The sequence below is a fragment of the Hemicordylus capensis genome, chromosome 13, assembly GCF_027244095.1.
Source record: "Hemicordylus capensis ecotype Gifberg chromosome 13, rHemCap1.1.pri, whole genome shotgun sequence".
In the NCBI taxonomy this organism is placed as follows: Eukaryota; Metazoa; Chordata; class Lepidosauria; order Squamata; family Cordylidae; genus Hemicordylus; species Hemicordylus capensis.
In genome coordinates this window covers 17023668-17041267 of record NC_069669.1, presented here as the reverse complement: position 1 = coordinate 17041267, position 17600 = coordinate 17023668, and the positions used below count along the sequence as shown (strand labels likewise).

Genomic DNA, 17600 nt, shown 5'->3' with positions numbered 1-17600 from the left:
CTTTTTACGACCCACTAAAGCAAGGGCCATGACCGGTCGACTCCTTAACATTCAGCACCGGCCTGCAATTTGGGAGCATAAATGCAAACAGCAATGGTTTCATTTCAGTCAAGAGGTTCTAAGTTTTGACAGTGATTGGGAATTCAGAAGGTATCTTGGAGAAAGGAGGCAGGGCAAAGTATCTTTGCCAACCTTTTTATCTGCAAGGAGGGGATCATGCCAAGGGGGTGGGGGGTGCAGCCCTTGACACTTGTCTAGTCATCTACAGACTCATCAGCTACAACCTCACATTTCTGGACTTTCAAGATTCAAAATTCATTTCAGCTCACTTCTATCCCCTCTGACAAGCTGCCAGATTGCTTCAGAACACACAATGAAAGCTGGTGGGGCGGGGGGAGAGGACTGATCAGGTAATGTAATATCCTATATTTAAGATGTTTTGGGTGAAAACTGGAATGACTATGTAATTCTTCTCAAGCAGGCTGTTAGAACAAATAAAAAACTTCAGTAGCTGCTATGTTGATCCCAAGGATAGAAGATATACAGTAGTAAAACACCATTTTTATCGACCAATTAAGATTTACCTAGGATAGGCAAATCACACATTTGGCCCTCCAGCTATTGTGGGACTACAGCTCCCATCACTTCTGACTACTGGCCACTGTGCCAGGGGATGATGGGAGTTGTAGTCCAACCACCGCTGAAGAGCCAACGTTGTGCAGCCCTGGTCTAGGAGGATGCAACAATTGGAGTTTCACAATATTCTTCATCGGACCAGGCTCTTCAGTCTTATTCTTCCATTCTGAAAGCTTGTATACTTTCACGATAGAAGATTACCTACTTTGTATCACAGGATAAGATAGGAAACTTTTAATAGATGTTAGGCTGTGTAAACATGTCTGAACAAAACAAAACAAAGTTGTTGACGCCATCCAAAATGGGGAAAGTAAGTTACAATTGAGCAGGTACTTTCTTGTACGCAGAAAATGACCACTCTCACCTTCCTTCCTGCTTCCATCTCAGAAATAGCATATTCCATGGGTGTGCATCCAGCACACATCACACCTACACAGACAGGCCGTCCACAGGCAGTATACAGACAAGCCAGTTGTCGATGCCATTGCAAAGTCACTGCCATTCAGAACAAAGCTCACCTCCTTGCAAAGTGTATTCAGCGACCGCTCTGCTGAAGGCTCCCACGCCAGCTCCATTGTAGGATGCCACCTGGATTTCATACTGGGTCCAGATGATCAGGTCTTTTACCACGCAGTAGTTAATCTCCGCACTCGTGATATTCTTGTACTGGTACTCTCCGGGGAGACCTGCCAGTCGGTACCTGTACAGAGAAAGGACCATTGGTTGCAGCCACTCAAATATCTCTGATGAAGACAAATGCACCAACTACCAAAGCCGTTTATTTTCTAAAGACACCATATCCAAACCTGAGTGACAAAATAATATTAATACGAAGACTAAAATACAAACACATTCTCTCAAGTTAGCAGCAACAGAACTGAATCTTGCCTGGCTGCTACAATATTTATATTCTGGTCTCACCAAAAGTACATGTCCAGGGCTAAACAAAAGTTGTGTTTTATTCTCTTTTATGGCTCTAGAAAAATTACAGCTTGGTAATAAGAACAGTGATTTAGTGTTCCCTTTGCATGTCCTTTCCCCCTCAATGACACTCTGAGGTTATTTATTATTTTTAACAACATGAGGCTCTAAATCAGCTTGAGACCCTTGGCCTCTCACCCCCCACAATGGAGAGTTCAAGAGAGAAAAGTCATTTAAGCGAGAGTCACATTCACCACACAGTCATGAGCATCATATGTGAGACTCCTTGTAAGGGGGGAAATAAAGTCTAGTAACATCCGTATTATTCATCATTGGCCAACATGTTCCACAGTGTAACACAGGTGTTTCTGAGTCACCTCCATAGCTCCTAAGGAAGTGCTGGTGACTTTGCACATGCACTTTGAGAGTGCTACTTACATTGCTATTTATGCTGTAGCCACTGTACCAAGAACTGCCTGCCTTTTGCTACGGAACATGTCAGCCATTGTGATCAATACTCTTTATACAGTGGCTGGGTCATCCTCCTGCTATTTCTCCACTGAATGCAATGACAGTATGCTGGTCAATATTTGAGGAGATGATGATGATGATGATGATGGTGATGATGATGATGATATGGTGGGACTGTGAAAGACTTCTGTCTGAAACATTGGAGAGCTGCTGCCAGTCAGTGTAAACATGTTAGGGATAATTTCCATGCTAGGGATCATTGGGATTGAAAATAAAAATAAAATATTAATATTATAATGCCCTTATACAAATCTATGGAGCGGCCACTTGCTCCACTCACTGCGTAGAGTTCTGGTCAATGTCCACAAAATGGACATTGTAGAACTGGAGAAGGTCCAGAAGAGGGCAAGCAACATGATCAGGGACTTGGAGCACCTTCCTTATGAGGCAAGGCTACAACATCTAGGCCTCTTTAGTTTGGAAAAGAGGTGACTACGGGGAGACATGATCAAGGTGTATGAAATTATGCATGGAATAGAGAGAGTGGACAGAGAATTTTTCCTCCCTCTCTCACAACACTACGGGGAGACATGATCAAGGTGTATGAAATTATGCATGGAATAGAGAGAGTGGACAGAGAATTTTTCCTCCCTCTCTCACAACACTAGAACCTGAAGGCCGGGAAATTTAGGAGCAACAAAAGTAAGTACTTTTTCACACAGGACATAATTAATCAATGGAATCCTCTGCCACGGGATGTGGTGATGGCCACTAGCTTGGATGTTTTGAAAAGAGGATTAGACAAATCCATGGAGGACAAGTCTATCAATGGCTCCTAGTCTGGTGTCTATGGGCAAGATGCCTCTCAATACCAGTTGCAGGGGAGCAACAGCAGGAGAGAGGGCATGCCCTCACCTCCTGCCTGTGGGCTTCTCAGAGGCATCTGGTGGGCCACTATGTAAAGCAAGATGCTGATATAGATAGGCCTTGGCCCTTGATCCAGCAGGGGTGTTCTTATGACAATACTGAGCTAGATGGACCAAGGGTTAGGGGAAGGACCATTAGCCCAGTGGTAGATCATCTGCTTTGCTTACAGAAGGGCTCAAGTTCAATCCCTGGCAGCATCTCCAGGTAGGGCTGGGAGAGGGTTGCCTGGAACCTTGGAGAGCTACTGCCAGCCATAGCAGACAACACTGAGCTAGATGGACCAAAGATGGCAGCTTCCTATGTACTTTGCTGGGAGTTTCCAGGGCTGTGCTCTACAACTTGGCACTTAAGGTCACACAAGTTGTCCGAAGGAATGCCGTCACCATTCAGAGTGTGTGAAAGGCTCTGTGGCTACAGAATCACAGGCCCTGATTATATGATGTCACAAATACATGAACACAAGCATTTATCAACACAGGCATATGAAGGGTGATGGTTTCTCTTGGGGAAAAAGATGCTCAATACAGCAGAAAAGAAATCAAATCAATGTCTCCGTGCAGGAGTTATGACCTAGAGAGCTGAGGCCATCTGGTAAGCCCTGTTTTTGCACTCTGCGGAAAGGAAAACAAACACACACACACACACACACACACACACACACACACACACACACACACACCCCATTGCAATGAAATAACCATTATCATAAAACAAACAACCCTTGGAAGGCTGTGAACCTGGAGGAGGACTGATGCTCTTTCCCCTTCAGGAAACAAGCTGTACAGATCACTGTTCGGAATATGCTAATCCCACATATCAGAAATAAGTAGACTAAATAGCAGTCTGACTTGCAAATGAAGCATGATGACTTGGGGAGAAAGCAAACACAGGAAGATTGCCTGCATTTCTACTGATCCCTACACGAATGATTCCCAGTTGTGGCCTTGGACACCAGGGCAGGCCTTGCTAGAGTCATCTTTCTGACTACCACAGGGTTGCAGCAGAACGCAGGGGCGCTGTGGAAAACCGTTTCCCTGTCTCCCTCAAACATGCCTCATTCAATTGACGCTGAGTCCCAGCATCATAACCGTCCCATGTTTCCCTGTCACCATCCGTGGAAGCCAATTATATGGAGCAGACATGGGACAAGGAACATTGGGAAGAGCAGCTGGTCTTGTGGTAGTGAGCATGAATGGCCCCCTTTGTTAAGCAGGATCTGCCCAGGTTTGCATTCGAATGGGGGATTACGTGGGAGCACTGCCTGCTGCCAGATATTCCCCTCGGGAGATGGGCTGGTAGCTCAGTGGGGGAGCATCGGCTTGGCATGCAGAAGATCCTGGGTCCACTGCCAGTCAGTGTAGACAAGACGGATGGAGAGCTTCCAAAGTTCCACATTGTAGCGATGCCAGATAAACTGGGAGGAGAAAATGAGACCCAGGGGCTGCCCTTTTGGGTGGAAGCCTCGTGTCCTTCTGCCCTCAGTACAGAATGAGAAGGCAGAGTGCCTCCGTGGCAATCCTTTGCCATTGATTTACTGCCTTTATTAAAACATTTCTATCCTACCTTGCCTCAAAAGGCTCAAGGTGGCTCCGCATTCCCAAGTTTAAAAACAATGTCGTCACTGGGAATCCACGCTTCAAAAGCCTAGATGCAGACTTGGAGCCTCTCCTCGGCTCCCCCCCAGCCAGGCAGAAAGCGTCTCCCTTTCAATTTCCTGGCTGATTAGGCGGCTGCCTGGAGCTCTCTGCTCTCTTGGGTTGACTTATCAACAGCAGGCCAAGTGGGGAGAGCTCCTGTGGGGGGTGCTCTGTGCTGCTGCAGGGCAAGGAGGCCGGTGACGGCCCGCCTGGAAATGTCACCACGTTTTGTTTCGTTCTCCCCAGCAGCTTTGACAAATATGACAAGTGATGGCTCAGTACACTTTCAGGTGTCGTGTCCACTGGACAACGGAAAGGGGGTCGACTTCTAGCTCTGGCAGGCAGAACACCTTGCCAGTCTCTGGCTCTGCATATGCAGCTCTGGTGTGTCAACTTCCCACTCCCTGCTTCCGTGAAGATTATAGAGGAGTGCAGAGAACTGCGGCTGGCAGCTGATGCTGCCAGAAACCAACAAGCAGCTTGCTGCTGGTACTGGAGCTGAAATGAAAGCAAATCAACACAAAAGCAAACTTCTGGGTCCCTGCTCTCTCCAACAAATCTCGGTTTGCAGGCACTTTTGCACAGAAGAAAGAGTTAGGGTCAGGGTTTCCTCTAACAGCGATTCCCAGATGTTGTTGACTACAACTCCCATAATCCCCAGCCAAAGGCCATGGCAGCTGGGGATGCTGGGAGTTGTAGTGAACAACACCTGGAAATCCCTGTTAGAGGGAACAGTGGTTAGGGTAACACGGAACAAATTGTTATCCTCTCTCCATGGAGTAATCTTTGGAGGACATTCCTGCCCGTTTTCATTTCCATTCCTCTTGACAACAGCAATGTATTTTTATAGGGGTTTTTGTGTTTTTAAAACTTGTAAAAGCTCTTATGGTCAGGACAATAAAAGCAGGAGGACGCCCTGGAATCTGCAAGTCTTGCAATGAGCTCGCCTCTTTCCCAACTCTAGCAGCACAGACCTTGTCAAAAATCACAGAGAGCATTTGTTCCCCCAGATGGTACCAACTAGTGAGCGCAGCGGGCTCATCCGCTGCAAATCATGGCATGCATACTAGAGTGGATTACACCCACACAACTGGGCAGAGATTTTGGTCCTATTGGCTAGGATGGGACAAAGAACTTGCCACATGTCATTCATGCACCCAGTTTCCTGAACACCCCAGATATACATCCACTTGCTTTCTTTAAACTTGTATTTGCCACAAGGTGGGGCAGTCCCATCTTCGTGCCTCCGTAACTAGGTGAAGATGACTTACCGAAGAATGTACCCATGGAGAACCCCGTTATGTTCACTTTCAGGAGGAGGCTGCCACTGCACCATAATCGACTGGTTGGTCCGCCCACTCGCCACAATGTTTTTAGGTGGAGCACTCGGCGGTTCTTCAGGCAACATCAACCTATGTGCAAGCAAACGTGATGGAGAAGGGACTTTGGAGAGACATAAATAGACATTTGTCTTTGTCTGCACTTCAAGACAACCCAGCTGTGTTTCCAGCGGTCTAACGAGAAAGGCACAGAGCTCAGTTGCAGCAGACATGCTTGGAAGAGTTGCGACAAATCAACATAACAGGGAATCAGGTAAGCAAGCAACAAGGAAGACAGCCGGGGCAACCTTATTCTGTATGAATCATCCAGTTTGCCACAATCTGTTAAAAAGGCTACAAGCCTGAGTGAGTTCACGCTCCAGCTCCGAATCTGTGATTCTTTTCAAATTGTTTCCTTCAGCTCTGTTTTTATTGCTTTCATACAGGATGGCTACATTTTCCTGCAAACTACTTAAATCTCAAAATTTCTTCTGCTTAAAGTTCCCAGGAAGCTCTGGCTCACAGAGGAAGCTTCAGTGCATTGGAAAGCAAAGGCCATCTTTTGATGTCCTATCCAGACAGATTCCAGAAGTAATAGCAATGTGACACACCAATGTGGGGGAAATGCCCTGACTGTTGCACAGTAAACAAAAAAGGAGGGCAATCTTTAAGGTACCCACATCCTCATTTTGATCGATAACACCATAAATGATTTGGTTCTACTTTCCTGAGACACTACCACCTACCACCAATAGGACTTTAGGAATCCTATTGAGAGAGGAACAGATTTCATGTTCTCACAAGGTAACTTGTGAGAATACAAAACCTGCTATAATATTTTAGGAACTTTAGGCAGATGCTGGGGTGAAGCTTCCAGTGGCCACAGAATGGAACTGGGCACCCTTTTCCAAGTCACCCAGTCCAGATTTAATCTACAGCAACCCACTCACCATCCCTTTAAACAACGATAGTGAGTAAAACATGAAAATGTGTAATAGAATTTATTTATTTTATTTTTATTTATCATTAAATTTATATACCACATTTCATTAAAACAATCCCAAGGCGGTTACAATTGATATAATTGAATAATTGATTGTGTTTAAATTATTCTGATAACAGAATATGGGACTTATGGTCAGAGTTTTAGGTGGTTTGGGAAGAGGAGATTACTACCAGGAATGTGTATGAATCGCAATTCGAGCCATGATTCGCAGCACATCCCCTGCACCTTTAAAAGGGAGGAGAGGCCATGTGCAGAGGCTATGTGTGTGCTGGCATCATGCGAAGGCAGCTGGGGGAAGCACCGCCAGCATGTGATGATAACTGGGGACAGAGCCACCAACACAGAAAGCAGTGGTGAGCGGCATAGGAGCAGGTATGGACCAGCTCTCCTCCCTTTTAAAGGTGCAGGGGGTGTACTGTGAATCACTGTTCAAATTGCAATTCGTGCACATCCCTAATTACTACCTCCAACTAGCCACAATGGCCTGGTTCACACAATCATTCGAATCTAGGTTTAATGTGAGTTACTGACATCAACATGGTTATGAAAGCCATGCCAAAGAAGTTTATGGCCCAAGATGAATCTGAGATTCCTACCTTGACGTGGGTTCACATAACCACACCAATGTCAGTAACCAGATAAACCCAGATTTGAACAATTGCATGAACCAGGCCATTCCCCACCCCCACCCCAGGTGGATTACTTGGGGGGTCCTTTAGATCAGGGATTCTCAACGTTGGGTCCCCAGATGTTATTGGACTTCAATTCCCATAATCCCCAGGCCACTGGAGCTGGGGATTATGGGAGTTGAAGTCCAATAACACCTGGAGACCCAATGCTGAGAATCCCTGCTTTAGATAACATCTAATTGCAAGCAAACATGACAAAAAGTGGTCTTTGAGACTACGTAGACAGAAATGTGCTGATAATAAATACTGCAGTGACTTTTGTTTTAACAGCTCTAAGTGGGTACCGGAGAAGTGTCATCAGCCTCACATTCACATAGGGATTTAGTTTGACACTGTACCTGCTGGTTTCTATGCTGTATTGGCCCTTGCCCACTTGGTTAACTGCACACACTCTAAATTGGTAGGTGCGGGCTGGTGTTAACCCACTCACAGTGATAGTGGTCATCTTTGGATCAATGTCAGATAGGTGCACTTTCCAGGGAGAATCTGGTGGAGAGAGACAGAATTGCAAGAAAAGTCTCAGCGTGTGGCCAGTTTGACACCCTTTCTGTGAAAGTGGTCCGATTTTGGACAGTTCACAGGAAGTCAACAAAGACATGGTTACTGGCAGAGCTTTCGATTCCCCATTGCCCATTCCTTACCAATTTCCATTGCTATTTCCACCTTCCATTGATGCCTCTAGACCAGGCCTGCTCAACTTAGGCCCACCAGCTGTTTTTGAACTACAACTCCCATAATCCCTAGCCACAGTGGCCAATAGCCTGGGATTATGGGAATTGTAGGCCAACATCTGCAGGAGGGCCGAAGTTGAGCAGCCCTGCTCTAGACCGATATTGCAGCCCCATCACTCTGCTGCAGAGCTCCGATTCCCACGGAGGAAAGCTCATGGCACAACAACATTGAAAGTGAAAACGGGTTTCCCTGTTTGTGATTTCCAAATTAGGACCATCAATGGTTCAAAGGTTTCTTACAGCTCAATCCATACACCCATTAAGCACTTGGCTTTAAACAGATTTAGTCTCACTGGCTGTCATTTAATTATTATGAAGACAGAGCTGTTACACCCCAATGCTAAACACATTTATTGGGAAGCAGCAAGTTCAGTTCAAATCAATGGTCCTTGCTTCTAAGTAAACGTTCTTAGGATTGGGCTGTTAGTCAATTAATAGTCTTGCTTTCAACCAATTAATCTATTAGCTGGTTAAAATAGATATTGCAGTAGCTTAGTAAAGGAGATACTTGGAGGACATTTAAGAAAGCCAACAACGCATCAATTTCCCTTCTTTGCTTGGTCAGCAATGTTTACAACAATACCCTCATCCGTGATGAACACCTTTTCATAAAGAAACAGCTCTGATTAAAGTCCAATTAAAAGTCACCTTTTAATCCACCTTGTAATTATTTTATATACCTCTGTCAAGCCCCCCGCTTAGCTCTCTTCTTTTCTAAGTTGAAGTACCTTAATCTTCTTAACATTGTTTTCTGGCATGACCTCTCAACAATATGAGTGTCCTTCCCCAAGTCTTACCCATGTCTACACATATTTGAAAACGTAATGTGAGAGCCAGAAGAATCCATGCATACATTTCAACTCCTGAGCGCTCACCTCCAACTGCAGCTGTCATTATTTGCACTTGCTTCCACAACATTTTTGCTTTGTTTTTGTTTACTCTTGGTCACTTTCCCTCCCACAAACACAAGAACAGGCCCCTGTCCGAAGGAGCTTACAATAGATTGCCCCCCTCAAAGCGGAGGCCTCTTTGCTTACGTTATTTGGTAAAGCATAATGTCCGCTGATGAGTAACAGTTCAGTTGTGCAGAGGTGGACAGACGTCAAGCTTCTCAGACCTGCTAGGAATTTTTTTAAAACATCGAAAACCCCAAGGTCTATACCAACTGGAGTCAGATGCAAAGGAGCAGCAGTGGGAGGAGCCAGGTGTGAAATAGAGACTTGGGGTGGGGGAGTCAAATCGGAGGATGTGGATGAAGCATTCAAGAGTGTGTGGTCATCCACTTCCACAGTTGACCCTTGCCCATTACAGCTAGTAAAAGCCAGCAGATTGGAGTGGCAAAGGTGGATGGAGGAAGAAGTAGATGCTTCTCTCAGGAAGGATTTCAACTGTTTGGAAGGAGGCCTGCGACAAGGGGGCTGCAGTGTGCCCGCCCTCCAAGCCTTCAGGTGAGTCTTAAAGACCCATCTTCCCCTGCATGCCTTTGACGCATGATTGGTGGGAATGGCCTTGGGGGTGAACTGTTTCTACCACCTTAGGGGGTTTTATTGTCTCCGTTTTGTTGCTTGATTTTTATTGTAAGGTTTTGATTGTCAGAAAAACAATCAAAACCTTACAATAAATATCAGACTCTCATTCGCCACCTTGGGGCCTGCTGGCAAAAGGTAGGATCTATATTTAAAGAAACAAGTGACCTCTCTATACAAGTATAAATTTACACCCATATAGATCTCCATATCTATCTATCTATCTATCTATCTATCTATCTATCTATCTATCTATCTATCTATCTATCTTTTTATACCACCTGATATGTAAATCTCTAGGCTGTGTACAAATCCCAACATTAAAATCCCAGGTTAAAATACATAAAACATGATAAAAACAATATAAAACAAATTACTACAATTATTAAAATTCTAATTAAAAGCTTGCAAGAAGAGGAAAGTCTTGAGCATCTTCCTGAAAACAAAGAGAGAAGGAGATGCTCTTAGTTCAGCATTCCAAAGCCCCGGGGCAGCCACAGAGAAAGCCCCGTCCTGAGTCGCCACCAGACGAGCTGGTGGCAACCGCAACTGGACCTCTCCAGAAGATCACAAAAGGTGGGTGGGTGCATGACGGAGGAGGTGCTCTCTTAAATAGCCTGGACCCCAGCCATTAAGGGCTATAGAGGTAATAACCAGCACTTTGTATTTCACCCGGAAACATATCAGCAACCAGTGAAGTTCTTTCAAAAGAACTTATTCTTTTCAAAGTTCTTATTCCTTTTCTATGTAAACTGCTTTGAGAATTTTGGTTGGGAAATTGTATATTAATCAACAACAAAAGCAACAGCAACAGATTAGGGATTCAAGCAGAAGACTTTAAAACTGGCCTGGTCAGTTTAGGGCAAAAGCAACTATACTTGCATTTTACAGGGAAGAACACCGAGGGTGAGAGATGGGTCTTGTGGCAGAAAGCATGAATTGCCCCCCCTTGATAAGCAGGGTCCACCGTGGTTTGCATTTGAATGGGAGACATGTGTGAGCACTGCAAGGTATTCCCCTCAGAGGGGGCTGCTCTGGGAAGAGCACCTGCCTGCTTGCATGCAGAAGGTTCCAAGTTCCCTCCCTGGCAGCATCTCCAAGATAGGGCTGAGAGACTCTCCTGCCTGTAACCTTGGAGAAGCCGCTGCCAGTCTGTGTAGACTAGGTCTGCTCAACTTTGGCCCCCCAGCTGTTTTTGGACGACAACTCCCATAATCCCCAGCCACAGTGGCCAATTGTCAGGGCTTGTGGGAGTTGCAGGCGAACATCTGCAGGAGGGCCAAAGTTGAGCAGCCCTGTTGTAGACAATACTGAGCTAGATGGACCAATGGTCCGACCTGGTATATGGCAGCTGCCTATGTTCCTATAAAGGATTAGCATGAGGCTAGCTGAAGAGAATTTCGCTTTTACTTGCTGCTGTTAAATGATTAGGGCCAGAAATCTTTGCTAATCAACTGCAGATCAGCCAGGCACCTACTAGCGGATCCCGAGTGAAGGTTATTATAATACCTTCTGTATTTTTTCCTACCCAGTCTTGCTTTTGAATTCCCTACCAGGTGTGCAAGCCCTTTCAACTTGGCGGTCGTTCCTTTCAACTTCTCCGAGAAGAACTTCTGAGCGAAGTTCCTGATCGGAAAGAGACAAAACCGGCCCCAGCAGCCCGCACGGCTAAGCAGATCGAACAGTCCTCTACCGAGAAGGGAGGCTGCACATGTCACTGCATAATAAATAAAAACTATATTCATTAACATTTTAATAAAGGAGGAAATGAGCATGATAAAGACAGATGGGCTGTGTATTTCTCAACCCATCTGTTTGGCAGCCCATTACAGCACCACACCCATGAGTGGCTCTGGCTGAAAGACTGTAATGGGATTCACCGCTAGCCTGGAATATCTGCCTTCCTCGGCTTTCACGCAGGTTTGGAACGGTGACTTGCTGAGCCCAAACGCCAGCCTGGGGAAAGATCCTGCTGGGGGTTCTGGGCGCCTGCGAGTTCTTTCATCAGTCTTAAGCCGAGCATATTATTTGGCTGAAGCACTCCTGGAGGGGATTGTCCAAAGTTAGACAGTGTTGGGGGTGGGAGATGTAAGCTACCCTCACCCCCACCCCACTGTCAGTCTGTGTGTTTCACAAGCCGAATTTCCACACTGGCTGCATCACATTAGCAAGTGTGCCGAGAAGTGAAGAAGAATGAAATGAGAGAAACTGAACATGTTACTTCCTCTGATGTAGGGTGATGAGGTTAAGGGCAGAGTCAGGGCTGGGGGGCTTTTCGCAAACACAGCTTATTATGTCAAAAGACACCTTGCACTTTCAAAGATCTGTCAGCGCTTGCCACAAAAAGGATAGAATTGTTCGCCTGGTCAGGAAGCATTGCCTTCCTGATTGGCAAAGATGGAGGACATTCCAGGAAACAATCATGTTCTTATTCTATTCTTAACTTTGTTTCCCTGCATGATGTCATCACATAGTTAACTCTGATTGGCTAGGTAGTGTCATGATATCATGATAGGATCCCTGATCAGCTAGAAATAAGAAATAAGCTTAAGTACCAGGGGGAAGCAGCACCAAGTCAGAGGCAGATGGGGGCGGGCGATTAGGCACAGGGGTGAGCAAAAGGCAACATTTTCAGCAGTAGAAGCACTTCGGAACTATTCCAGGGCTCAAAAGGCATTATTTTCATCCCCAAGTCAATGAACTACCATGCACTGCTCTGGTTATAATTAGAAACTTCTGACTTGATCCTTGAGAGAGAAGCAGCAATATTTGCTGGAGCTCCAGTACCAAGCTGGTTTGAAACACGTAATGGCATTTAAAAAACGATATCAGTTTCATGTCCTAGTCTCAGATCATCAACCCAATCAGAGACCGAGTCTAAAGACAACATCCACACATCTAAATCAGTCCTGCATTGCTGCCCCGTTATGATTACTATGATGTTTAATGATGTTTATGAGAGTGCCTTCTTTGCTATGAAACACACCGCACATTGAGATAATCTGGAGAGGTCCGTCTGCAGTTGCCACAGGCTCGTCTGGTGGCTACTCAGGGACAGGCCTTCTCCATTGCTGCCCCAAGGCTTTGGAATGCACTCCCTAGTGAAATAAGAGCCTCCCCATCTCTGAGAACTTTTTAAACGGCAGTCAAAACGCATTTGTTCACCCAGGCTTTTAATTAGATATTGTTTTAATTGTGCTTTTAATAGTTTGAATGTTTTGAATTTTAAATTGTTGTAATGTTTTTACCTTTTTATTTGTTGTTTTTATTGTTTTGTTGTAAACCACCCAGAGACTTGCATTTTGGGAGGTATACAAATGTGATAAATGAATGAATGAATGAATGGTATACAAAAGATAGACAGACAGACAGACAGACAGACAGATAGATCCACTGGCTGTGTAATAATGAAAAGACACAGGACAGAATTCCATACTGGGGAAATGTTCAGAATGATGCATAAATTACTGAGTGCACTTTACTGGCTCACACATCAGCATGTTGACATCTGGGACACCTGGCTCCCGAGTTGTGGAGTCCATGTCTTAGAGTTACTCTAACAGGGCTTTTCAGAGAAAGACCCATTTCTACCCCAGTAAGCACCAGGAATATTAGGAGCAGCTATTTCAAGGAGGGTTCTGTTCTTCAGTATAACTCTACAAATCAAGGGCAAAAAACCACAACCTGGAAGCATGGGCTGTGGGGAAGAACTCATATACAGTGTAGATATCTAAAAGGCAAGAATAAAATACTATTCTTGCATCTGTAATAGAGGAGAGCTGGTCTTGTGGTAGCAAGCATAACTTGTGCCCTTAGCTAAGCAGGGTCCAACCTGGTTGTATATGAATGGGAGAATAGAAGTGTGAGCACTGTAAGATATTCCCCTTAAGGGATGGGGCCACTCTGGGAAGAGCAGAAGGTCCCAAGTTCCCTCCCTGGCAGCATCTCCAAGATAGGGCTGAGAGAGATTCCTGCCTGCAACCTTGGAGAAGCCACTGCCAGTCTGTGTAGACAATACTGAGCTAGATGGACCAAGAGTCTGACTCAGTATAAGGCAGCTTCTTATGTTCCTATATAAGAGATGTCTCACCAAAATGGCACAAGATGCACCAAAAACATGCCTTATACAGGTGAAACTCGAAAAATTAGAATATTGTGCAAAAGTTCATTAATTTCAGTAATGCAAATTAAAAGGTGAAACTGATATATGAGATAGACGCATTACATGCAAAGCGAGATAAGTCAAGCCTTAATTTGTTATAATTGTGATGATCATGGCGTACAGCTCATGAGAACCCCAAATCCACAATCCCAGAAAATTAGAATATTGTGAAAAGGTTCAACAGTCTAGGCTCCAGGTGTCCCACTCCAATCAGCTAATCAATCCATAACACCTGCAAAGGGTTCCTGAGCCTTTAAATGGTCTCTCAGTCTGGTTCATTAGGAATCACAATCATGGGAAAGACTGCTGACTTGACAGTTGTGCAGAAAACCACCATTGACACCCTCCATAAGGAGGGAAAGCCTCAAAAGGTAATTGCAAAAGAAGTTGGATGTTCCCAAAGTGCTGTATCAAAGCACATTAATAGAAAGTTATGTGGAAGGGAAAAGTGTGGAAGAAAAAGGTGCACAAGCAGCAGGGATGACTGCAGCCTGGAGAGGGTTGTCAGGAAAAGGCCATTCAAAAGTGTTGGGGACTTTCACAAGGAGTGGACTGAGGCTGGAGTTAGTGCATCAAGAGCCACCACACACAGACGGATCCTGGACATGGGCTTCAAATGTCGTATTCCTCTTGTCAAGCCGCTCCTGAACAACAAACAACGTCAGAAGCGTCTTACCTGGGCTCAAGAAAAAAAGAACTGGTCTGTTGCTCAGTGGTCCAAAGTCCTCTTTTCTGATGAGAGCAACTTTTGCATCTCATTTGGAAACCAAGGACCCAGAGTCTGGAGGAAGAATGGAGAGGCACACAATGCAAGATGCTTGAAGTCCAGTGTGAAGTTTCCACAGCCTGTGTTGATTTGGGGAGCCATGTCATCTGCTGGTGTTGGTCCACTGTGCTTCATGAAGTCCAGGGTCAACGCAGCCGTCTATCAGGAGATTTTGGAGCACTTCATGCTTCCTTCCGCAGACGAGCTGTATGGGGATGCTGACTTCATTTTCCAGCAGGACTTGGCACCTGCCCACACTGCCAAAAGTACCAAAACCTGGTTCAATGACCATGGGATTACTGTGCTTGATTGGCCAGCAAACTCGCCTGACCTGAACCCCATAGAGAATCTATGGGGCATTGCCAAGAGAAGGATGAGAGACATGAGACCAAACAATGCAGAAGAGCTGAAGGCCGCTATTGAAGCATCCTGGTCTTCCATAACACCTCAGCAGTGCCACAGGCTGATAGCATCCATGACACGCCGCATTGAGGCAGTAATTGCTGCAAAAGGGGCCCAAACCAAGTACTGAATACATATGCATGCTTATACTTTTCAGAGGTCCGATATTGTTCTATTTACAATCCTTGTTTTATTGGTTTCATGTAATATTCTAATTTTCTGGGATTGTGGATTTGGGGTTCTCATGAGCTGTATGCCATGATCATCACAATTATAACAAATTAAGGCTTGACTTATCTCGCTTTGCATGTAATGCGTCTGTCTCATATATCAGTTTCACCTTTTAATTTGCATTACTGAAATTAATGAACTTTTGCACGATATTCTAATTTTTTGAGTTTCACCTGTATATTCCCCAAAAACCCTATAAAAGTATGCCTGGGCTAGTGCCCATGTTTGCACTTGGCACTTTCACAATCTGTGCCAGCAGGCCCCAGGGCACCCCAGGACTTTCAACACCCCTCCTTCAGAACCCGTGTCCTGATCACTACTCAGAGCTGGGGTCGTTACAGGTGTGTAACATCGCCTGCCTTACTTCCGTCAGGCCCTCTGCAAAACTTGTGCTTTGCATCTCAAATCTTGGAGAGATCCATTCCATTAGCAATGGTGCTTGAAAATTACTCCATCAAAGCCCAAGCCATGTCTGCCTTAAACCATATACTCCGAGGGCTTGCTCCTATTTTCAGCACCACACAGCAGAATCTCCTCCTCCTGGAATTTCGCTCTGCGGGCACGTTTACCTCCTTTCTGCTTTCAATTGTTTGACTGATCTGCTCTGACACCCTTCAGCTGGAAGCATCCTTAGTTGCTAACTGGTCCAGGGCAGCAAGAGGAAGAAGCAGGTAATAGGTGAGTTGGCAGGGAAGCATTAGAAGAACTTTGCTGGCTAGACACGGATCAAGTGGACCTTTGTATGGCATCACTTCACACCCCAATGTCATCCACTTATGCATCCCAGCATGCGAGTAGCAGAATCATTCTTCCTAGGAACTTGAACTCCCTATCAAATAATCCATCCCAAATGGGGCACTATAATTTTGAAGACTGACAACCAAAAACGGAAGTTATTTCAGGCCACGCCAGTTGCCGCCAAAGGGAGCACTAGCAGAGTCGGAGAGCGCAGCTGAGCTAGCTTACGCAAAATGAAAGATTAGCACTGTCTGTTCAGTATAATGGAGGCTTATTTAATAGCTTGACCTGGTGTGTACGCTGTCACTGCTGCAGAGGTTCTCCCAGCTGCTTTCTGGGTCAGGCAAGTGACAGTAATCCCCAAGGGGAAAGGAAAGTGGGTGTTGACATTTTTATGGAATGCTTCCTCTTCTGGAAGCAGGGGAGAAAAGGGCAGCAAGAGTGATCGGGCACATGGTATGCTCTTGTCCTTTCTATGCTGTGCAAGAAGCCACTTTGCCGTTCGCCTTTTTTGTTATATGCTTAAGGGAGGAGCAGCCTTTGAAAAGGTTTTGTTTGACTGTCAGGAGAAGGCTTGCTATTTAAATTTTAAAGGTACTCCGCGAACTTGCTGAAGCCTCAGCACTGCCAGAAAGCAAATTTTCCCCCCAAACCACTTTACTGTACAAAGCGGAGTGCCCAGGAGATGAATAGGATTCGTTTATATTAGTTTTCAGTTTAATCTCTCTTCCTGCCAGATCTTTTATCTTCCACTAGGAAAAGGGAAAAAGAATAAATAAAGTATTCTACGGACGCAGTGTATAAACAGAGCACAACCCTAAGCTGGTGGGGAGATTAATCGGCTCCGTTGTTGAATCAAACTGTTCACTAGATCGAAGGGCTTGGGTTAAGCACTCTCCAGTGGTGTTTACACTTGCAGTAAACAAACCAGACAGAACCGCTCCAGGAAAGAGAGTGGTGACAATTAACTCATTTGCGGGCATTCACTATTCTCATTAGTGTCCGCGTGCTTCCATTTTCTTGATTAAGCTCCTTCAGGCTGCTTGTTTGTTCAGGCCCTACTTCTTACTCATTACTTCCCATGATTCATAAGAGAACATCTGTAAACACCTCGCAGAAGGTCTTGCAAGTGTGCTTTAGAGTGTGGGATGGGGAACAGAAACCTATTAGACGTGTTGCACATCATTGGGTCTCGGCTAGATCTTGTCGTTGGTCAACAGATCTCTTGCAGTTTCGTGCTCAACACTGTTACTCGAAGGTTACCCCCTCCATTGCTTTAACCAAAAATTGGATTGCGATGTATTTATGGTATTTATTTCATTTTTATCCGGCCACATACCAACGCTTCACAGCACTTTACAGAACAATAAAACCAGAATTAAAACCAAATTAAAAGCTATTAAAAATGTAGAACAATTTAAAACAGCAGAACAATAAA

General features: G+C 45.1%; 1 protein-coding gene across 9 annotated transcripts in view; it reads right to left on the bottom strand.

Annotated features, from left to right (window-relative positions):
- Window positions 1-17600, bottom strand: part of SDK1 (sidekick cell adhesion molecule 1) — a 733784-nt gene that overhangs the window by 234895 nt on the left and 481289 nt on the right. For all 9 annotated transcript variants that reach the window (XM_053276314.1, XM_053276315.1, XM_053276313.1 and 6 more), the window contains 3 exons: window positions 7945-8092; window positions 5864-6004; window positions 1155-1336 (listed from right to left, as the gene is read on the bottom strand). In XM_053276314.1, coding sequence (XP_053132289.1) covers window positions 1155-1336; window positions 5864-6004; window positions 7945-8092 — 471 coding nt within the window. The remainder of the gene's footprint in view (window positions 1-1154; window positions 1337-5863; window positions 6005-7944; window positions 8093-17600) is intronic.